The 24,140-nt window shown below is 40.9% G+C and overlaps 1 protein-coding gene across 2 annotated transcripts in view; it reads right to left on the reverse strand.

The window, feature by feature from the left end:
- The window catches only part of CHRDL1 (chordin like 1), a 112,563-nt gene that overhangs the window by 67,744 nt on the left and 20,679 nt on the right, over nucleotides 1–24,140 (reverse strand). For both annotated transcript variants that reach the window (XM_029240734.1, XM_029240735.1), the window contains exons 3-4: nucleotides 18,522–18,634; nucleotides 15,815–15,908 (exon numbers count right to left, since the gene is read on the reverse strand). In XM_029240734.1, coding sequence (XP_029096567.1) covers nucleotides 15,815–15,908; nucleotides 18,522–18,634 — 207 coding nt within the window. The remainder of the gene's footprint in view (nucleotides 1–15,814; nucleotides 15,909–18,521; nucleotides 18,635–24,140) is intronic.

Consider the following 24,140-nt stretch of genomic DNA (forward strand, 5'->3'; position numbering starts at 1 on the left):
TCAGCGGGGTGAGGAGAATTTCACTTGTGTCAAACAACCTCATGCCCAATTCCTCTGAAGGGGGGCAGGGAGGACAGTGTCTAACACAGAGAGTGTTAATGGCTGCTATTTTAACAATCTAAACTCACTACCCCAGGGCGCCAGGAGAAACTAAACAGTCTTAACTGCAAAGGGTGCAATTTGAAAAAATCAAATAAATAGCTGAAGGCACACTCACACTGAACTTGTGCCCAACTCAGTGTCAATCAACAAGTTTCCACTGAATGCTGGACAAGCCACCCCCTCTCCCAAAAAGAACACAGAAAACATTGCAAGTTCAGTTTGGGGGCAGCTGGATGATCTTATGTATCCTGTCCTTCCCAGTTTTTTTCCCCCCCTTTTGCTCATTCCTTCTTCAGCTAAGACTTTCGTCCCCTCATCCAGCCCCTCCCAAGTTGATTTCTTTCTAATGCATCTCCCTGGCTCTGGCCCTCAGTGCTATGCTGCTTCTAGTCTGTGTTCCTACACATGAGGACAGACCTGCTGGCCTGGGCCTCCAGGCAGGGCTGCCCCGTCTGCACAGCAACAGCTTCCCACCTGCCACGTGCCCCAAGTGGAGACCGAGAAAACAAACCCAAATGGACACCAAATTATGGCTCCATTTGCCAAAATTTACATTTTGATAAGGCACATGCTGAAAAATTCTATTGTTCTAGGCTTAGGATGTGGTCTAGGCACCTATTTGAAACTAGCCAAACACGGCCACTAAGTCTTAGCATAAAAGCCTCATCTCCAACTTGGCCAGTGTGTTCCTGCTTCCCCAGACTGAACCCTGGCCCTGTATTCTAAGATAATGATGAGAGCTTGCATTTATGGAGGGCTTACTATGGGCTGGGCCCCATGCTAAGCGCCTTACATGTACTAATTCATCTAATCCTCACAACAGCCCCTTGAGGCGGGAACTACTTACCTACCCGCTGGCGCACACACACACAATCTCACCCACTCAGACACGCACCTCACACACGCGCACACTGGCACTGAGTGCGTGTCCACTCAAGGAAGCCTCTCTGCTGTCTCCTCAGTGCTCGGGTCTTCAAAGTCCCCTCCCCAAAGTCTCTCCACTGACATCTAGAATTCTATCGGTTGTGATTTCTTTTAGTTAAGCATTCACCGTATCTGTTGATAAAGAGTGAAGCCCCCCCCCCCGGAAGGGGTAACCCAGCCTCCTTCCCACCAGGTGACAGTGACAATGGGAGAGCTGAGTGGCTGGGAGAGAGGGGAGCATGTGGAGGACTGAGAGAGAGGAAAGGGGGTGCAAAAAGATGTCTGGGAGTACTAAACACAAATGTCTCCTCCTCCCAATGTCTGCAGTGGGCTGGGTGTATGTTAAACTCTAGGACATATGAGGTCCTTTGAGACTAGGCCTCCATCAACCTGACCTTTCCAGCCTCTTCCTTCCTGCACAGTCCATATTCACTCCAGTCATGCCCCCCCCAACATGCCTTTGCGCATGCCCTCCCCTTCCCCCTTCTCCAACTGGCAAAGTCCCATTCATCTCTCAGAACCCAGCTTGGATGTCAAATGTGGACTCCTCTCTTAGGAGCTTGGCTCCCAGCTCTTGTACAGGGTCTCTCTCTCCTGTCTCTGCCTGATGGGCTCTCATCCATACCTCTACTGGGGTACTCATCACACTGTGTTGTAATGATTTCGTTATGCCTGTCTCCTCCACTAGATTGTGAGCTCCTTGAGGCAGGGACTCTGAAACCTCAGCACCATACATGGGACCTGGCCCCAAGCTTGTACTCAGTGAAACGAATGAATGAATGAATGAGTGAATGAATGAATGAGTAGACGTGCACCATCAACTCTGGCTGGGAGGAGACTCCCTTTCCTGGGCTTCTCTGGGTGAGGCTGCTATCCAGTGTTTCTCAATAGGGTCACCACTGGAATTTCGTTGTTCCTAGTCACTTCTTCACTGCACTGTGTTCCTACTCATTGTGAAACATTTAGCATCCCTGGTTCCTGCCCACGAAATGCCAAGGACATTCCCCAATCACTGTGATGACCAGAACAGTTCCTCAACATTTCCAAAGCCACGAAGGTGGTAGGGTGATCCTCCCTGGTTGGGAAGCAGCACTACAGCAATGGTTTCTAGCCCTGATCCCGGTGGTCTGAGAGGCCCCCTGCAGTACAGTCATGCTGTGCTCCTGCACAAGGTGCTGGATGACGGGCTCCAGCCAGAATGTGAATTAGTAAGAAAGTGGCGAGTGAAGCAGCCCTGGCCTGCTAACAGGAATTATGGCAGCCCAAACAGCACACAACAGCACAAAGAATCCTGCTCAATGTTTTTACGACTGGGGGCAGCGGGAGGGGTCAGACCTAGCCAAAAAACTGAAAAACCCGTAAAACTTTCAAGGCAGCCCAGAGATTGTTACCTTGTCTCTGAGTGCATTCTCAGCACTGCCCCCATGTTTCTGGCAAGGCTCACTCTACTTTGAAAACGTCAGCATTACTGGGCATCACCTTCACTCAGGGCACCTCTGAAAATCTAATTAGAAAGAAATAGAAAAGAAAGGCAGAGGTGATGCCATTTATTTTATCCTTCTGCCTGACACTCATTAAACCAGTCACCTGTTTCCTTTAGACACTCCACAGCTTTCTTTTGTTTTTTTTGCTTATTTTTTTTAGTTTTATTTTATAACCATTTTTTAAAAATTGAAGTATAGTTAATTTACAATGTTGTGCTAGTTTCAGGTGTACAGCAAAGTGATTCAGTATATATGTATGTATATATATATATATATATATATATATATATATATATTCTTTTTCAGATTCTTTTCCCTGAGGCTGGAGACATATGGTCAGTGCCTGGGCACGCGGCTACTGTCATTGGGCTCTACGGGAACAAGTACCGAGTTTCAGGCTTTGCCCGCATTCTCTCTTAGAGTTGCAATCTGGGGACTCAGGATTTAAGTTCTTTCTCTCCCCTGCTGTACACTGCCTTGCATATATATACCTCTTTATACTTTTCAAAGCAATTCCACACATCCACTTCGTTTTCACTGTCAATGCAAACCTTCAGAGAAGGTAGGAATTATCACTCGCATTTTGCAAGTTGAGAAAACAGGCACAAAGACGCTAGCCGGCTCTGTGAAAGTCCCACACTGAATTAGGGGGAGAGCAGGGTTAGACCCCATCTCTTCACTGGCTGTGTGCCTTCCTGCCTCCCCCACCTTGATAGCACAGTACAGCCTCACCTGGGGGGAGGGAAAGCCGTACCCCTACAACTGGAGCTCTCTCTCCATCCCAAATGTGGTCCTGATTCTGGAAGCCAAATGGGCCATCGAGTCAGTGACATAGACCTGAAGCCAGATGGCCTCATCCAGATGCCAACACACTGGGGCACTGTGCAGCTTGGAAGTCAAAGCCCCAAATGCCTTCTCCCTAGTTCCAAGGGCATACCTGAAGGACAGAGAGCACACCCTTCTCCAGACTTTGGTATTGCTCTGCTTTGTGCAAAAACAAGCAGACAAAACCCAGACCAAACCAAACCACACAACAAGAAGACCAAAATAATATAGACAAGTAAACAAAAATAGTAGTCCCCAAACGGCCATATGCACATACACAATTTTCTGCTCGATTGTAACATTTAAAGGTCTTCTGGTCACCTTTTGCCTCCAATCATAACCACCAAGACAAATGAAAATGTAGTGCCATTTAAAAATATGTTATGCTGGGAAATACAACTGACACACCTAAAACATAAGTGTACAGTTGAATTGAGGATTATAAAGCCAACACCCTTGTAACTACCACACAGGTCAAGAAGGCGCCATCCCTCCCCACTGGAGGTAACCACCATCCTGACTTTTGGGACAATCACTGCCTTGCTTTTCATTATAGTTTTATTACATTTATGCACCTCCCTTAACAGTATAGTTTAGTTTTGCCTGTTTGGAACCTCATGTTAATTGAATCTCATTACATGCATTTGTGCACGTCGGTGCATCTTGCTCTTACTCAGCGTTAAGCCTGAGGTATGATCTACTGACTTTCAAAGACTTCTGCTCCCCTTATTTAAGCCTGGAAATCAATTTCTTCCTTGTACCTAACTTTTTATGCTGAAGCTCATTTTTGCCCACTCTCCCCATTTGGAGATGGAAGGAGAAAGCTGGTTAGCATCCTCTAAGACCCATTTATCTTTCTGATGTTTGTTGAAGTCCCTTTAGTCTTTCTTTCACCAGGCTCAGTAATCACACTTTTCCTTCAACATTGCCTCATAGGTTTGATACTCTAATCCTTTAATAACCTTTCTAATAAAACCATACTGAATAGCTCCAGACATGATTGCCCTCAGAAAGCAATCTCAGAGGAGGCCCTTTCGGAGATGTACTTCTCCAGGTAAAGGGAAACAGGGATACAGGTCTACCCCTATGGGTTTCTCCAAAAGATAACAAAAGCTGCCAGTAATCAGCTCCATACATGATGCTCTCTGAAGTTCCCTGGGAAACATTAATAATGAATATGTCTGTCTTTCAAAACCCAGCATTTCACACAGTCATTACTGGCGGTTACTGCTTGTCAGACCTGTCACTGTCAAAGACAATGAGGTCTCTGCAGTCTTCCTCATCCTCTGAAAACTATGCTCAGAAAACCAACATTTGCTAGATTCTTCTAAGACCCCTTGGTTATCTCCTGACTTTGCTTTCTCATCTCTACCACCAGCTTCTTCTCAAATTTCTTTTCCATTCTTGTCCCCATTTAAAAAAGAGACATGCTACAACATGGATGAACCTGGAAGACATTCTGCTGAGTGAAATGAGCCAGGCACAAAAGGAAATACACTGTATGATTCCATTTATATGAGGTTCCTAGAGGAGTCAAATTCACAGAGACACAAAGTAGAATGGTGGTAGCCAGGAGCTGGGGGAAGGGGAAATGGGGAGTGGTTTATAAGAACGGAGTTTCAGTTTGGGAAGATGAAAAAATTCCCGAGATGGATGGTGGTGATGGCTGTCCAACAATGTATGCGTATTTAATGCCACAGAACTGTACAGTTGAAAGTGATTAAAATGGGAAATTTTGTTATATACACTTTGTTACCATAAAATTTTTTAAAAATAAAAAAGAGATTTTTTTAAAAAGGAAGGAAGAGAGGGAGGGAAGAGGGAGGAAGGGAAATAGAGAAAGAAAGCGAGGAAAAAAGCAAGCCACATTTCCCTGCCCGTCTTGTTCCCTAACCCTAACCCCCATTTCTCTCCTATTAAAATAGTAAAGGAATACCGCTTATAAAAGGTAGGGTGGTGAGCGTGGACTCTGGTTTGGCCTTAGATCCCTGAAGGCAGGATGTTGTGAATGTGAAGAATTCAAAGCTGCATGAATTTGCTAAAGGAAAGAAAATCGAGCTTCCAGGGACACTCACCTTATCTCTGTTTTAAAAGTAACCTCTACTCCCAAGTTTGAAGTCTTTCCTTTTCTCCCCAATTAAAAAAATATCCAACCAACCTTCTTCCTCCCCCTCCTGCAGACAACTTTGATTTATCCCTTTCTTTAAAGATACAGTACATATACTTCATAGACTCTCTCCAATTGAGGGAGTATAGCCCTAAAAAAAAACAGAAAAAAAACCCTGTTTCAGCAGTCACATATCTATTGCTGGACCACTTCCCACTCTCTGGGTCTTAACGTGTATGTGGCGAAGACAAAAGACAACACACCAAGATATCTCTAAAACAGACTACTTTATGGCCAAAAAGATGGAGTTCTGTGAGGGGGTAGGTTTTGGAACAGATTTTAATAACTGTCACCCCCAATCTACCAGTTTCTAAAATCACTTTTAGGGAATAGCTGACGGTGTAAAAAATCTAGATACAAAAATCAGAGGAAAATCAGCCTAATAAAGACTGCTATTTATCTTAGTGGCTGCAAATAATCTGGTAAATCTTTTGGGCTATAGTTATTTTGCATTCAAAACCCTGAAGTGAAACCCTTTGGCTCTAGACAACAGATAGCAAGGATATTTGGTTACTTCTGAAACATATTGGTTTTAAGTTAAGAACCCCAAAGTGAAAAACTTGAGAGAGTTAGCAACTCATACTAGAAACCACTGTGTCTTCTGCCACGAATACAGAACTTATCCTTGATGTTACAGAGAGGCTCCTCCTTCACCCCTACCCACCCCCCGCCCCTGCCCCTGCATAACTCTTCCAGGTACCCAGGTTAGTGGCCTCAGGATCTTCCCCCACTCACCCCCCATTCACTACCATCAGATTCTGCTTTCTAGATCCTGTGTGCTAGTTAAATTAAAAATGATTAATAAGAGTTATCACCTCCAAAGATAGATGAATTCATCAAGAATCAAAGTCTGAATTCAAAAGATGAAGCTGTAAGATTTTAATAGCATTTCAGGTATCAGGCAACTTGGCAGGGAAGTAGGGTGGGGTGGGAGAAGGAGAGCCTGACACAATGCTGGCTGGACAGGTCACGGGAAACTAAGGTAATCATCTCCTGCTCTGCTTACTCAGAAAGCAGGCCCTGGTTTCTGGATCAGCCCTGTAACCAGGAATAAAGCTCACTAAAGGACATTTTGCTAATCCTTCCCTTAAAATACCCTAGATGTGACTCTTATTTCAAACTAAGTTGAAAACAGACTAAGCTGAAAACACTGATTTTATTTCAAACTACGTTGATTGCTTTTCCCTTTGAGAGTTTCATTTGTTTATCAACAGAAATTCCTGGGCTAATTCCGAGAAATGCCATTCATTTCTCGCCAACAACATGTCACAGACAATGGGTGGGGTAGAGGGGTGAGCTCCCCACGGAGGGTCCTTCTTTCTGGACCTGACAGCCAGGGGCTCTGAATGTGGACAATGGCAGAAGAGAAAGGCTCTGGGTGGGAGCTCTGGGAAAGCAGGGAGACCAGCCAGAGGGAACAGTGAGTACATGTTACTGCAGGGTTGGTCCTGGAGGAGTGTCACATAGGCAAAGTATGTTTCTGGGGGTGCCTGTGCTCCCCATTATCAGAGAAACAATGTTGTCAAGTTGCCCCCGGCTCTCTGCAGATGCACAGGGCCTTGCCCAGGATCTTGCCCAGGACTGCTCTATGCAGGCAATGCTCTCACCTCAAGATCTCCCCTGGGCCCTGTTACCATAGTGCCGTCCCCCATCCAAGTGCAACAGAATTACTTGAGGTGCTTGTTTAAAATGCAGAATACCCACTACAGCCCAACTGAATCAGAATTTTTAGTGTAGGGCCCGGCAGTCTGCATTTTATTAAATCCCTTTAAGCACACTAAAGTTTAAGCAATATTCATTTAGGGTCTTGTTCTAAAACGGCTTGCTACTCTAATGAACTTCTCCAAACTAAGATACTGTATTTACCAATAGCTTATTGCTGTAATATAAACAACTTTTAGAAATTGAATGGCATAATCCAAGACTTCCTAAAACATATACTAAAGAACACTAATCCTGCTAATAAGTACTCTACAAAAACCAGGTCCCGTGGCTGAGTAAGTTTGGAAAATACTTCATCCCATACACTCACTTATAGATTCATAGTGCATATTAACATACTAAAGGCTTTGCGAAGTCCTGCATTGAAAGAAACCTGTCTAACTTTCTCTAATCCAGAAACCCTCAAGTTTATTTGACCATATAAATGTCTTCTCTAGTTAACCCTATTAATTGTCCCATAAAATTGTGTTCCTTGCAGCAAACTTTGGGAAACAATGTCTTAACCAAGAAGAATGATTGTAATGGTGGAGGTTTCTTAAATATAGCAAGCACGTGGGAGATTTATTTGGGACAAATGGGGCTTTTCAGTATCCCTCAATGATGTGCCACCTTCTTCACCTTTACATGGGGCCAGCTTTGATTAACGTCCATTGAAAGAGTTCTGCTCTACCATGACAGAAAGCCATAGTTTTCCTAAATGTCTTGTTCTTGTATGGCATAAGGGCTTCTAGAATGCTAACAGGAAATCACATTCTTTTTAAAAAAGGAACTAAATCCCCAGGGTTTACCAGAGACAAAAATCACCTCACCTGGCAGAAGGCAAGTGGGATGCCACTTTCCTGGAGAAGTTTTAACCCTTTATACTCTGCAGCGTTCAAAGACCAAGTGTATGAGGAAAACAATGGAAATAAACCATGGAAGACAGTGAAAGAGGTCTAAATGGTAAGACGGCAGTTAGTATAGACATGGAGGATCTACTCATCAACAGTGAACATCTCTGTGGCCACCTCTCAATAATCAGTATAAGAATGCTAACAGTGATAATAATAAAGTAAAACCTCTGCTATCCAGAGACCAACATTCCAGAATCCTCAGGCTTCTGAATAGCTCTAGACCCAGAGAGAGTTTTTATTAATATACCAATCTTTTGGGAATTCCCTGGCAGTCCAGTGGTTAGGACGCTGCGCTCTCACTGCCAAGGGCCTGGGTTCAATCCCTGGTCGGGGAACTAAGATCACTCAAACCATGTGGCACAGCCAACAAAAACAAATAAATAAATACCAGTCTTTTGCAGGCAAAGAAATGACACTTGATCAATCATCTTGTATACTATGGCTTTTGTAGTTCCCTCACAAAAAAGGGAAAAGAATATGCTAATTAGCTGTTACTATGTAAAAGGAATTGATCTTTTTCAATCAAACCCAGGAGGCAAGTGAATACAGAATTCAGAAAAGAGCAAAAGGAACGAGCAGAGCACAGTGGCGATTAGACATGGATGATGGCAACAGCAGCAGTCAGCAGCAACCATGAGGATGGCAGCAGATACTCAAAGAGATTAATCAAAAGAAGATGGGATAGCTTTAAAATCTGGGGGAGATTCCTCAGTAAGTTAAACACAGAATTTCCATATGACTCAGAAGTTCCACTCCTAGGTATATACCCAAAATAATCGAAAACATATGCCCCACAAAAACTTGTACATGAATGTTCATAGCACTATTCACAATAGCCAGAAGGTGGAAACAACTCAAATGCCCGTCAACTGATGGATAAACAAAATGTGGTATATCCATACAATGAAATATTATTCAATCATAAAAAGGAATGAATTACTAATACGTGCTACAACGTGGATAAATCTTAAAAATATTATGTTAAGTGAAAGAAGCCAGATGATGCAAAAGACCACATATTTATGGTTTCATTTATGTGAAATGTCCAGAATAGTAAAATCCATAGAAACAGAAAGCAAAGTAGTGGTTGCCAGGGGGCTGGAGCAGGACAGGTAATGGGGAATGACTGTTTAACAGGCACAGCGTTTTGTTTTGGGGTGGTAAAAAAATTTCAGGAACTAGGCTAGTGGTGATGATTGCAGCAATATTGTGAATGTTCTTAATGCCACTGAATTGTACACTTTAAAATCATAAGTTTTATGTTATGTGTACTTTACCACAACTAAAAATAGATGAATCTCCCCCTTGAACTTTTGCCCTTAAAAAAAACAAACAACTGGAGGGAGCAAAAAAGGCCTGTCTACCTGATTCCTAAAACACTGGAAGTCACAGACATAGTCCTAAAACTAGACTCCCTTTTTATATAAATGTACCGGAACACAATGTGCAGACAGGCCAGCGATTACAGACCAAAAAACAGATTCAGAGTGGCTGAGTGACTTGCAGCCCTCACTCTAAACTGTCCAAGGCCAAATGCCATATAGCTACCTCCTATCTTATGTAGTCTGCTTCTGCTATAGTATAGATTTGTGTAATCCAAACTTGTTCATATGTGAGTGGCAGATAAGAGAAAGATGTTGGTATAAAACAGAAATTGCATTGGTTCATACATAATTTTCCTTAGCAAATTCATATTTTGTACCATCAAGTGACAGCAACTGAATGCCAAGTACACTAGCACAACCGAAATCAGCGAACCATGAAGGAACACAGTACTCTATCCCATTCCTGTTCACCTCACATTCTCCCTCTTGGCTCAGTTTGGCCGTACGCTCGGTCTTCTAAATGCTTATCACATGATTCTTTCTGATCTTGTGCATTTTTCTCTTGTCTCTATCACTCAGCGGCCTCAACCTTTCCTTATACCCCCCTTCCTTCAAGCTAAAGTCGCCATTTTAAAGGATGAAGTCTCTACTGACTGTAACATTCTTTATTAGAAGTCTAAGGTGACTTTTTAAACCACGCTAGTATTTTATTAGTTACAGAGTTGCATAAGTTTAGAGTTGTTTGCTCCAATCCTGTTTTTTCCTTAAGCTTGTTATTTTTCAGTGTACAGTTTTGAAGAATGGGAGGATTTTCAGAAAAGCACATATCGCATTATAACAGAAATGCCTGTATTCACTAGCTAGCTGACTACCCAACTCCTGTTGAGAAATGGCATAGGGCTTCCAGCACCTCCTTATGGGAGCACACAGACTATAGTGCATCTGTGGAAAGGTTATTTCCTTACCCTGCCTGAAATGTGAAAGACTGGGGTGAGGAGTGCCTCTCTTGGCAAAACCACACTGTCACTCTCTCTATTAAAACCATATCATAGAACTAAACCTCTTCATACCTAGCTGAAAAGGAAACACTGGATTAGGTCTCTGGTAAGAGATCAAATCAGATATTTTGGCAAATTTATAACAGCTCTTTAATGACCTGGGAATGTTGGAATACCTCTAAGGGAACCCAAGTTTATTCATTCTGAATAGCAAATTCTTAATGGAATGGCCATTTCAGAAAACTGTTAGTGGGGCTTCCCTGGTGGCACAGTGGATAAGAATCTGCCTGCTGAGGCAGAGGACACAGGTTCAATCCCTGGTCCGGGAAGATCCCACGTGCCGCGGAGCAACTAAGCCCGTGCGCCACAACTACTGAGCCTATACTCTAAAGCCCACGTGCCACAACTACTGAGCCCGCGAGCCACAACCACTGAAGCCCACGGCCTACAGCCCATGCTCCGCAACAAGAGAAGCCACCGCAATGAAAAGCCCACGCACTGCAATGAAGAGTAGCCCCCCGCTCACCGCAGCTAGAGAAAGCCCGCATGCAGCAACGAAGACCCAACGCAGGCAAAAATAAATAAAATAAGAATAAAAATAAATTTTAAAAAAAGAAAGAAAACTGTTAGATAATATTGTGATTTAGGCTCCTGGTCACTATAAAAGTCGTCTTTTGGTGATAAAAATTATACATAAAGAACAGAAGGAAGCAAGTCATATTCTTTCTCTCCCCCTTGCCCCTTTACCATTCAACTCCCCCAAAAGAGAAGATATGGAATTCCATTCCTACAAATCTTTCATCAAGGACAACAGAGAGTCCTGCTTAGAGACTGGGATGAATTTAATGACCTTTCTCACTCCTGTGCAGTCTTGACTTTTTCATTATGAATGTTCTACCTTCCACATAGCACCAGCCTCTGGACCCAGCAGAGCCCTGTGGTATGTGACCAAGACTTGATCTCTGCCATGGAGGCCTGGGGAAGTGCTGGAGAAAAAGTTTTCACTTGCTCTTCATGGGAATCGGTATCGATTTCTCTCTGGTAATTCTGGAAAAGCAGTCTGCATACTCTGATTTCCACGGGTCAGCAGGAGCTACAGGAGACAACCTCAAATGCAGGTGAGAACCTTGGAAATTTCAGGGGGTAAGAAGTTCAGAAAGCTAGAGCCCTGGGACACACAGAAACAGATAGGGGGTGAAGTCTCCTCTGTTCCCTCCAATGGAAGATGGGCTCTAAGCATGGCAGGTAGACTCTTCCCACAAAGTCCATCACTACACAGTAAACACTCCCTGAAGTTGCTACTGCTGTAGGATAGTATGTAAAACCTTGCATATATGCCTTCCTTGTTTGTTTTCCCTTTTTGATATAGAACTTGTTCATCATCTCGGCTTTAAACATTCTATTTTTCAGTGAAGACGGTTTCATCACGGTGCCTTCCATTGGCTTAAGACAGAACAGTAGAGCCCTTTCCTTTGACCAAACATTCCTGTGGCCCTGAAGGCATGAGTTTCCTCATGTCTAATAATCATTGGGGTGGAAGGAATACAGAGGACTCATCACATCCATTGCCCTGTCTCAAAGCAAAACTGTGCCAACTCTCTCAAATGGGTGGGTAGCTTTTTATTTCCAGAAATATGCAGTAAAGAGACTAAAATCCTCCTTAGTCATTTATTCTAGGATTTAACAACCACTGTGTCCCAAAGTTCTTTCTTTTATCAAACTCCATTCTTCTCTGCTATGGTTTAAACCTGTTTATTCTTGTTTTATCTTCAACAGAAAAAAAAATAGCTGGTTTGCATTCCAGTTCCATATGGCATAGAGAGCACGTGAGAAAACGCCCTGCTACTTTCTGAACAAAGAAGAGTGAGAGACGAAATATAAAAGTAAACATAAATAAATAAATAAAACTGCAAAATCATCCTCAGAAACAAAAGTAAACTCTCTATGAAATAAAACACAAGCAAAAGTACAGCAATAAATGGGGGCCAAAGTGATATGGTCCACTGGCAGCTGGGACCAGATATAGACAGTTATATCCAGACAGCTGAGTAAGAACTATGGCCTATAAATGGCTTCCTATGTAAAGATGGGGACTAGAGTCACACTCCTCACATGTAAACAGGGGCTGACATAGCTCTGCCCACCCAAGGTGGTTCCCTCACATGGACAGATTGCCCAAGATGGGCAGCTGCAGCTGAGGTCCCAATCCAAGGTCATTATCAGGGACTAGCCCTGCATAAGAAAACAGAGGTAGAAATAGACCATCTAGATATGAGGAAGCCCAAGGTGGGACACCAACTTATGACCTGGTTTAGTGCTAAGTGAACTACAAGGCCTGAAACAATGCTACCACAAGAAAGGAAGGACTTATGCAAGACAAAAACCCCATGGATGATGAGTTTTTAAACAAAAATTTTAGAAAACAAGCGGAAATCTGGAACTAAGAAAAGCTATGAAGAAACCCAATGAAAGTGAGAATTCACAGCTGAAAAAACATGGATATTTGAACAATGAGAAATGGACTTTAAATAAATATTTAAATACCTTAAAGAAATAAATAAGAGAATAAGACCCCAAGAAACGATAACAGGGGTTTATAAAATGGCAATTTGTAGATTTTTATATATCAATAATTCAAAATACAGTTATTGGGGAAAATACAGTTATTAAAAATAAAACAACAAATAAAACCCAACAGATAGTCTATATAGTAGGCATGAAAAAGCTGGAGAAAGAATTCATGAATTGGAGGACAGAGTTGAAATAATATATCATTATAGGGAGTATTCCAATATATCATTATGGGGAAAAATAAAGTAGACATTACGAGACTCAGAGTGTAAATTAAATGAGCTGCAATGACATATACCAAAGACAAGATTAAGAATGAACAAAAAGAGAGAAGGAGAGGTAATTTTCACAAAAATAATGACTTAAAATTGAAGAGAAATTTGAGTCCTTTGGCTGAAAAAAAATCATGTGCTGAGCAGGCTAAATAAAAACAAATCATACATCAAAACACCTCATTGTGTGCATCAAAGAAAACAGAATATCTTAAAAGCTAGAAGAAGAAGAAGACGGATTACCTATGAAAGAACTATAATCAAAGAGCAGACTTCTTATCCACAAACAAAGGAAGTCAAGAAACCATTTATTAATATCTTCAAAGTGCTGAGGGAAAATAAACGTGCACCTATAATTTTATACCCAGCCAAATTATCATTCAAAAATGAGGGCAAGGGACTTCCCTGGCAGTCCAGTGGTTAAGACTCTGCACTCCCAACAGGGGGCCCAGGTTCAATCCCTGATCGGGGAACTAGATCCCACATGCATGCCACAACTAAGAGTTCACCTGCCACAACTAAGAAGTCTGCATGCCACAACTGAAAAAAAAGATCCTGCCTGCTGCAACTAAAGATCCCGTGTGCTGCAACTAAGACCCAGCACAGCCTAAATAAATAAATAAATATTTTTAAAACATGAGGGCAAAATAAAAACATTTTTGCATATAAGGATTAGGGAACTTCAGTATCACTACCCACAGAAAGAACTGTTAAAGGTTACAGTTAACACGAAAAATGAACTCACAAGGAAGTGACCTGCAAGAACAAGAAGGCAAAGGAAATGAACAGCTGGTTTCTATACTCCATAAAATGGACTTTTAAAGTCTTAAAGATAATGGTGTTTATTTCTTTCCATTTTATCTTTTCTGGGACTTATGACCTCAATTCTTTTAATACTTTCTTTTTCTCTCAAAAGAACTGCTAGCTTATACTTTCCGTTTTTCTCAGTAATTGCTTCCTGTTATGCAGCTGGGGTAGATGACAGCCATCTTCCACTCTGTGCGCTTCCACCCTATGCTCTGTGTCTGGGCCCTGCCCCAACCTCCTTCCCAGGAAAGAACAATTTCTGCACAGCCATTTAGATCAATTCCTATGACATTAGACCACTTTTAGAGACTTCTGGGATAAGCAGCTTTTATAAGGCTATTTGACAGGCAACCTGCCAGATGAAAAAAAAGAAAGAATCCTCCCATACTACACCCTTGTAATCCAGTTTAAATAGAAGAAGCAAATAAACACAGACAAGAATGGTACACTTCATTTAGGGATTTATTTTATTTCAAAGAACAACTTTTAGGTTGATGATATGCCAAGTCAGTCTCTCATATCCTGAAGCATATACTATGGTCACCAATACTCAGAATGATAAACCTGTGACATGGCATGACCTTTTGCCATCTGGGAAAGGATCCCAAAGAATCAGAGTGTATTTACCAATGTAAGAAAGTATAAGTTATAAAGGTGGTGACAAAAAGGGCTTGGGGGTTTCTTCTCTATTCAACAAAATCTCCATTCCTGTAACATTTCAGTTAACCGAGTTGTCACTGAACCTCATTCCTACCATTTTTGCCCTGACACTTTTGGTTTCTCTAGTGGTTCTTCATGTTTTTAGGGTCATGAACACCCCTTTAGGAATACCAATAAAGCTATGGATCTTCTCTAAAGGAATTTACACACATACATTGTTACACCAAAAACTGCAAACAATTTTAAAAGGTTTGCTAACCCCCCCCAAAGTCCACCCATGGACCCCAACTCTGTCCTCAAGGGAAACAGAATCAACTCACAGGACTACAAAGCTTCTACTACCTAGATGGCAAGATGATCACTTACCTAGGACTGCTGTCAGGCCCATGGGCATTCTCTGAATCATTCTGTGCTTGCATGCCTCTGGTGTGGGAGCCAAGCCCCAGACGTGAACAAAGTGTCACTGAGACAGCCCTGCCTCAAACACCCTAGCCACAAACCATGAAGGTAGACGTTCTAATAGCCTTGGGGAAAAGTCTCTGCCTGCCTTCCCCTTAGCCTTGCTCTGAACAATGTATACATAATAACTGTACAGTCTGGAGCAGGCAGGCAGCTTTATACTGTCATAAACACCACTGGTTCAGCTCCTTTGATTTTTTGAATAGCCCCTCATCATTCAGAAGCTATGCTCAAATGCAATTCCAGCACTAATTGTGTAGGACACGTGCCTCCATGCTACAACTCCCCTGGTGTCTGCTGCCCACGGCAGGAAGAGGCTGGTTATGGAAGAAAAATCTCTGGGCCACAATTCCCTTCCCCCAGTTGACATCCACCTTCAAATGATTAAAAGCCTATGAAAAACTGTTACTGGGTACCCAAGAACTTATTAGAGCCTTGAAGAGCCCACTTGGGCTATAAACAGTATTTGGAGGCTGGTGCACGCGCTGCCTGAAAGTGTCCTATTGTTATTCCTGCCTGGAAGTTTCCCCTTCTGAGGAATTAGGGAAAAGGGGTGGGTTGGTGGAAGAGGGAGAGCCAGGAAAGAAAGAGGCGAACTGGTTTACCTGGGCAGCGCGGGCAGCAAAGATGAGGAATATGCACGGGAGAGAGGCAATGAAGGCTTGGACATCTGACTCGGCTGCAAAGCACATTCCCGTTCTGAAAGACAGAGGCAACAACAATAACAAAATAAATGTTTTTCAAGGTCACTGGGATCATGCCAGTTTGGGAAACAGTCATGCAAGGACTCACCCAGACAGTGAATAACACATTCCCGAGAAACTGAATGAAATCAGCATTTTCTTTCCTTTTCTCATCACTAGCACCTCTGCTGGGTTGGTTGATAGCTTACTGGCATATTTTTCTAAGGATCACTACTGCCACAGTTTTCAAAGCCTCCCACAATTACTGGGAGGCTTCTTCTGACTTGGCTCTGTGACGTTTCTACCACTCCCCAGTTCTTCACGTCTTTTCCAAGAGCCTAGTGTGATTTCATAATCACCTGTCCAATGTCATGGAAGGAAGGGATTAATGAGCAATGGGTCCCTTGAGCTGCTACCCACCCCTGGGCAAGGAGAGCCCTAGCACATGGACCCTGGATTCCACATAACTCTTCCTTGGTCCCGAAGACTGAGTGCTCCCTCTTCTCATTTCCTTTTCAAGTCAGAATTTTACTGAGAACAAGCTAGAGTTTGGAATTGAACTGATTAGCTAGTATGACTGGAGGAGGGGGCGACTGGGTCCCTGCCTGATTTACAGTGACAAGATCCCTAGCTCTGACGGCTTTCAGCCATTGCTAGAACAAAGGAAGACTTTGGAAATCAATTTTGCATTAACATTTTCCATCTATAATTCATCGGAAGTATGGGCTACTTGTATCCATCAGGGTTTTGTGGGGGAAGAGGGTAATGAAGAGGATGTAGAGAGAAGATGCCTAACACTTGAGCCATTGGCATTGGGATCACAGTAACATTTTCACTGCCCTGCAGATAGCAAAGCCTCATCCCCCAAGGGTTAGCTGTCCATTTCTAATGCGTTGGGTCAAGAATCTGACACAATCATGCCATACCAGGCAGTTAATCAGTCTCCAGATGCTCTATTTAATAACTGCCCTAGCTATTTAAAGATGCAGGCTTCTTTTACCCCAATTTGAATCACCTGACCACAAATCTTTTTCTTTTCTCATGTATTTTCTAGAATAAATTTTTGGAGCATTGCGTTTGGAAACACCACGGAGCCTCCTTACATGTCACGCTCCTCAGAGCCAGGTGGTGTCATCTTGAAGCGAGATCACCAAAGCATATCAGAAATCACTGCACCTGGCTGAGGTCTCAACTGATTCCTCCTTAATGCCTTATACTGATTTCTGTTCTAGAGTTAATCGGTTAATAAAAATAATAACCACAATGATAGTGATGTTATGCAGTTAGCATTTCTCGAATATTGACTGTGACCAAGCACTGTTTTAGGTGACTGAGATGGATTAGTGAATTTAATCCTTACCATAACCCTATGAAATAGGTAATACCATTATACCATTTTAAAGGAGAAGAAGTTGAAGGAATCTCAGAGAGGTTAGATAACTTGCTGAACATAACACAGCTCAGAAGTGGCAGAGCCAGGCTTGGAAACTTGGTCTGTCTTGATTCTAGAGCCCTGTGGCCTGTTAAGACCACCTAATGTTGCCTGAAGGTTAGGTTTCCACACGCTCAAAATTCTGAAAGCCCAAGTTTCTATTCAAATGGCAAAAGAATCAGGCTTGCAAGCGAGTGTTCCTGTTCTACCTGGGCGCTAGCGAGGAGTTGCAGTTCATCCATGAGGTCTCAAGTGAGAGGCTAGTCTTGAAAATTCTTTCTATATGTTCAGAATTCTCAATCCTCAAGGCCTAGTACAAGGCCTCCTTTCCCAATTGGCTTAATGCATTGGTTCTCTACCAGGGGCCACTTTGCTCCCCAAGTAACTTTGGCTATGTCTGGAGACATTTCTGGTTGTCACAGCTGGGGTTGGTGCTACTGGCTTCTAGTGGATAGAGGCCAGGGGTGCTGCTAAATATCCTACAATGCACAGGACAGCTCCCTACAACAAGAAATTATCTGTCCCCAAGAGTCAACGAGGGCTGAGGCTGAGAAACCCTGGCCTAGTATATGATGGTAGAGGCTTGTTTGGAAAGGTGCACCATAGCTGTGGTCCTGGGTCAGGGCCATGGAAAGATGGGACTACCTGCTTTGGCTATTGCAAAGATGGCATTTAAGCTGTCCAAATGCCTCTTTGAGTGACTGGACTGGAGCCAAGGCCAAGCCAAGAGAACTCTAATCCTCACAAGGTACAGGCCAGGGTTTCACAACCTCAATCCTAATTACAGTTGTTGGCTGAAATAACGTAAAATACACTCTCCATATGAACCAGTTTATAATCTGTCCTAATCTCTTCTCTAAAGGCCAGGCTTGAAAGTGGTATTCAAAAATGATACTGTCTCACAATCCAGGCATTATATTGAGCTTTCTCCTCCACTCCACTTTTTCCATGTCCTATATCATTTGGCTAAGAGACCATTAAGTATCCATCTATAGCAAATACTCATCGAGAGCCCATGAAAATCAAGCCAAAAGGCAACAGAAGAAAAAGACAGGAGATGTGTATTTTTCCTTACAATCTGCTTCCTAACTTCTTTTACGTTTTTATCACTCATGCTCCCTGGCCATCTAGGCACTTGAAGGCAACTCTGCATGCTGAGGAGCAAAGTAGGAAGTCAAATGCCATCGGAGATTGTACCTCAGAGCAGATGCAGTTCACGCAGTAAACCAACCCATAAGGTTCCAGGTAAGGATGCCATCTCTCACCCACTCTGTACTTCTTGTCTTGAAACACACAATATGTCTCTGAATCTGTGAGGGAGGAGATAGAATATGCCGGTTAGAAAACATGGACCAATCACAAAATCCAAAGGCAATCACAGGTTCCATCCACTTTAGTGTACATCAAGAGAAGAGGCATAGGGAATATTTCTAGAACCCCTATGATGGCTCAGTATTTTACATGCTTTCCTTATTTGATTCTACAATGACCCAGTAAGGTAGGCACTATTAGTCTCATTTTATAGGTGAAGGAAATCAAGAGTCATATAACTAGTTAGTAACTGACATGAGACTCAAACTCAGGTTTGCCTGACAGTGAAGCCAAAATCTTGACTACTGCTATTATAATGGTAAGATAAGGGAGCATGCCGTGTGTCTTTTTGGAAAAGGCTGTGCTACCTTGCTTTGGAAATGGAAGCTAATGTCTGAAATGCTGATCTATCAGAACATTCTCAGAGCTGCCTGGTGGTGGTGTAGAGTGATGAATTAAACACATTGTGGTAGGTCCCTATAAAAGGCTTTGCTCACACATGCTAACATCATTCCATCATTAAACAAATATTTGGGCACTTGATCTTTGTTAGGCACTACGCTAAGTGCTGGGGATAAAATGCTGAGCAGAAACACACACAGTCCTTGTTCTCATTCAACGTATAGACTTCTTGCTTAAACAATTCTCAATTAACTAAAAGTAATGTCTCCTTCCCCTTTGCTGGAATATAATTTTTGATAGCCACAGCTTATCTTGTACCATAGTTACTTGAGCACATACTGTGTTACTTGTCTTATTTTACATCTCTCATTTCTCCATTAAGGTAAAAGGTCCTTGAATGTAGAAAACATTTATTCTTCACTCTCCATCTATCACATGGCCCAGCACACTGTGGCCAATAAATGTAAGCAACTGACAAATGACTAGTAAATGAATTTCCAAATCATGTGGTTTGTCTTCCAATCCCATCCTCTTCTGTCTCCTGCTTCCCATCCTCCTTCCCATCATACAAGGTCAAAATAAACTGAGACACCTCTTGTTGCAAACACATTAATTTCCCCACACACTCCCCAGTAGATACTGCCTTGATGATCAAAATGGAAAGAATAAAGAAAAGACAGATAAGCAAGAAACAGGAAGAAGATATCTCCCACAAATAAATTATTAATATAAATACAATGTTAGCATCTGGAATATTTTCCATTCATTCAAATCGATAAGTAAAGGACCAACCAATCCAATAGAAAAATGATCTAAGCACATGAAGAGCAATTTAGAGAAGAAATGAGAGCAGGCAATAAACAGGAAAATATGTTCAACCTCATTAGTAATCAGAGATTCAAATTAAAACTACACTGAGATAAATGCCTCAAGTGTTACTTATTGCTTCAAAGACCCTCTGTGGTTCTTTCCAGCTTCCCACAAGATAAATTCATTTTTACTTTTCAAATCTTTATTTCCAACTTCTTCAGGACGATGAACTGGGAGTCAGAAAATCTGGGTCTGAATCCTAACTAGCTCTAGTTGTGTGGCATCGAGCAAGTCATTTAACTCTGTCAATCTCAATTTTCAGCATCTATGAGACATGGATTATATGTTTCTCAAGCAAATGTTGAAGAATTAGATAAAGCTCTTTGTAAATTATAAAGTGCTACAAAACGTAGAGTGTTATTTTATACTAATTGATTATTTTCTAATTAGAAAGGTAATGGCTGCTCAGTGTAGAAAATTGGAAAACACAGAAAAAGAAAAAATAAAAATGTAAAAGTATATAGAAAAAAGAGAAACATTCCATTCACACAATTCCAGCACAAGAAGAAGCCACTTTTAATATGTTGGTAATTCATACATTGCCTGTGGATTGAAGGAAAAAATCAAAAGAGAAATTAGAAAGTATTTAATAATTTAATAATAATTATAATAATTTAAAGTATCTAGTAATTTAAAAGAAAATAAAAACACAGCATATCAAAATTAGTGGGATTCAACTAAAGAAGTACTTAGAGGGAAATTCATATCACTAAGTACCTATATTAGAAAAGGGGAACAATCTCAAATCAATGCCTTAAGAAACTAGAAAAATGCAGAACAAAATAAACCAAAAGCAAATAGAAGGAATGAAAAATAAAAAACAGAAGTCAGTGAAATTGAAAACAAAATCAATAGAAAAAAATGAATGAAACCAGAACCTGGTTCTCTAAGACAATCAATAAAATTGATAAACTTCTAGCAAGACTAACAAAGATAAAAAGAGAGAAGATGCAAATTACTAATACAGGGACAAAAGAGAGGTCTTTATTATAGATGCTACAGATACTAAAAGGATAAAAGGGAGATATTATGAATAATTTTACACCAGTTAACGTCTTAGATGAAATGGATGAATTGTTTGAAAGACACAATTACCAAGGCTTACTCAAGGAAAGATAGATAATCTGAATAGTCCTACATTTTCTAAAGAAAGACAAAGAAGCAGCATATCCAAAACAATTTTGAAAAAGAAAGATGTTGGAAGACACACACACTGTTATTTCAAGGCAATGTAAAACTAAAGTGTTCAAGATAGTGTGGTGTTGGAAAAAGGTTAGACAAATATGCCAATGGAATAGGATGGAGAGTCAAAAAGCAGACAAGGACCCACACTTATGGGTCTACTGATTTTCAACAGAGGCTTACCAAAAAACTGAATAGAAAGTACACAAAGTTCCCATATATCCCCTCTTCACGTCACCCCCACTTTTTCCTGGCATTAAGGTCTTGCATTAGTGTGGTATATTTGTTACAATTAATGAACCGATACTGATATATTAATATTAAAGTACATAGTTTACATGAGAACTCACTCTTTGCATAGTTCTATGTGTTATGACAAATGTATAATGACATATATCCACCATTATAGTATCATACAGAATAGTTTCACTGCCCTAAATATCCCCTACTCTGCCTATTCATCTTTCCCCCACTCCACTCCCACAACGCCCGAAAACCACTGACTTTTTACTGTCTCTATAGTTTTGTCTTTTCCAAGATGTCATATAGTTGGAATCATAGGGTATGCAGTCTTTTTAGACTGGCTTCTTTCACTTAGCAGTATGCATTTAAGATTCCTCTAAGTCTTTTCGTGGCTTGACAGCTCATTTATCATTGAATAATATTCCGTTGTATGGATGTACAGCTTGTTTCTCAATTCACCTGTTGAAGGATGTCTTGGTTGCTTCCAATTTTTGGAAATTGTGAATAAAGCCGCTAAAAACACTTGTGTGCAGGTTTCTGTGTGGCATAAGTTTTCAACTCATTTGCATAATACCTGGGAGTGTGGTTGCTGGATTTTAGAGTAAGGTTACATCTAGCTTTTTAAGAAACTACCAAACTGTCTTCCAAAGTGACTGTATCATCTTGCACTCCCACGAGCAATGAATGAGAGTTCCTGCTGTCTCCACATTCTAATAGGTGTGCAGTGGTATCTCATTTGTTGTTTGAATTTGCAATTCCCTGATGACATTTGCAATTGAGCATCTTTTCATATACTTGTTTGCCAGGCATGTATCTTCTTTGGTGAGGTATCTGTTTAGCTCTTTTGCCCATTTATTAATTGCATTGTTCATTTTCTTATTGTTGAGTTTTAAGAGTTACTTGTATATTTTCAGTACAAGTCCTCTATCAGATATGCATTTTGCAAATATTTTCCCTCAGTCTGTGGCTTGTCTTTTTACTCTCTTAACAGTGTCTTTGGCACAGCAGAATTTTTCACTTGTAATAAAGTCCAGTTTATCAACTTTTTCTTTCATGGAGCATACTTTCGTTGTATCTGAAAACTCATTAACAAACCCAAGGTCACCTAGATTTTCTCCTATGTTACTTTCTGGAAGTTTTATAGCTTCGCATTTTAGGTCTTTGATCCACTTTGTAAGTTATTTTTTATGGTCATTTTTTGCATGCAGATGTCTAGTTGTTCCAGTACCATTTGTTGAAAAGAGTATCCTTTTTCCAATGAATTGTCCTTGATCCTTTTGTTGAAGATCAGTTGACTATATTTGTGTGGGTCTATTTCTGGGCTATGCTCCACTGATCCATTTGTCTATTCTTTCAATGACATCACATTGTCTAAATTACTATAGCTTCATAGCAAGTCTTGAAGTTGGGTAGTTTCAGTTCTCTAACTTTGTTGATGTTCTTCAATATTGTGTTGGCAATTTTGGGTCTTTTGCCTTTCCATATAAACTTCAGAGTTACTTTGTTGATTTCCACAAAGTAAATTGCTAGGATTTTGAATGGTATTGTATTGAATCTATAGATCAAGTCATGAATTACTGGTATCTTAACAATACTGAGTATTTCTATCCATGAACATGGAATCTCTTTCCAGTTATTTGATTTCTTTCCTGAGAGTTTTGTAGTTTTCCTCATATAGATCTTATACACATTCTGCTAAATTTATATCTAAGTATTTCATTTTTGGGTGCTAATGTAAATGGTATTGTTTTTAATTACAAATTCCAATTGTTCATTGATAGTATACAGGAAAACAATTGACTTTCATACATTAACCTCATATCCTTAAACCTTCCTATAATTGCTTGTTAATTTTAGGAGGGTGTTTTGGCTGATTCTTTGGGATTTTTAAAATAATCATGTCATCTGCTAGCAAAGGTAGTTTTATTTCCTCCTTCCAAATATGTATACACTTTATTTCGATTTCCCACCTTATTGCATTAGTTAGGACTTCCAGTACAACAATGAATAGGAATGGTGAGAGAGGACACCACTGCCTTGTTCTTGATCTTAGGGGCAAAACATACAGCTTCTCTCCATTAAGTGTGGTATTAGCTGTAGATTTTTTTATAGATGGTCTTTATGAAGTTGAAGAAGTCCCCCTCTATTTCTCGTTTGCTGTATAGTGTTGGCTTTTGTCAAATGGCTTTTCTGCATCTATTGATATCATCCTGTAGTTTTTCTTTTTTAGCCTATTGATGTGATGGATTATATTAATTGATTTTTCAATGATGAAACAGCCTTGCATACCTGGAATAAATCCCACTTGACTGGATTTGTCCTACATTGTTTGATTCATTTTGCTAAAATTTTGTTGAGGATTTGGGCATGGGAGATATTACTCTGCAGTTTTCCTTTCTTATCATGTCTTTGTCTGCTTTTGGTATTAGGGTAATACTGGTCTCATAGAATGAGTCAGAGAATGTTCTCTCTGCTTCTATCTTCTGAAACCGATAGTAGAGTAGTACTGGTATTATTTCTTCCTTAAATGTTTGGTAAAATTCACCAGTACATCACAGCGTGGTGCTTTCTGTTTTGGAAGATTGTTAATTTCTTTAACAGATATAAACCTATTCAGATTGTCTATTTCTTCTTGTGTGAGTTTTGGTTGGTTGTATCTTCCCAGGTACTGGTAAGTTTCTTCCTAAGTTATCACTATGATGGCACGGAGTTGTTCATAATATTTTTTATTATGCTTTTGGTAGTAGTGATGGCCTTTCTTTCATTTCTGATATTAGTAATTTGTGCCTTCTCTCTCTTTTTCTTAGT

The sequence above is a fragment of the Monodon monoceros genome, unplaced genomic scaffold, assembly GCF_005190385.1.
Source record: "Monodon monoceros isolate NGI ecotype Baffin Bay Population unplaced genomic scaffold, NGI_Narwhal_1 Super_Scaffold_22, whole genome shotgun sequence".
In the NCBI taxonomy this organism is placed as follows: Eukaryota; Metazoa; Chordata; class Mammalia; order Artiodactyla; family Monodontidae; genus Monodon; species Monodon monoceros.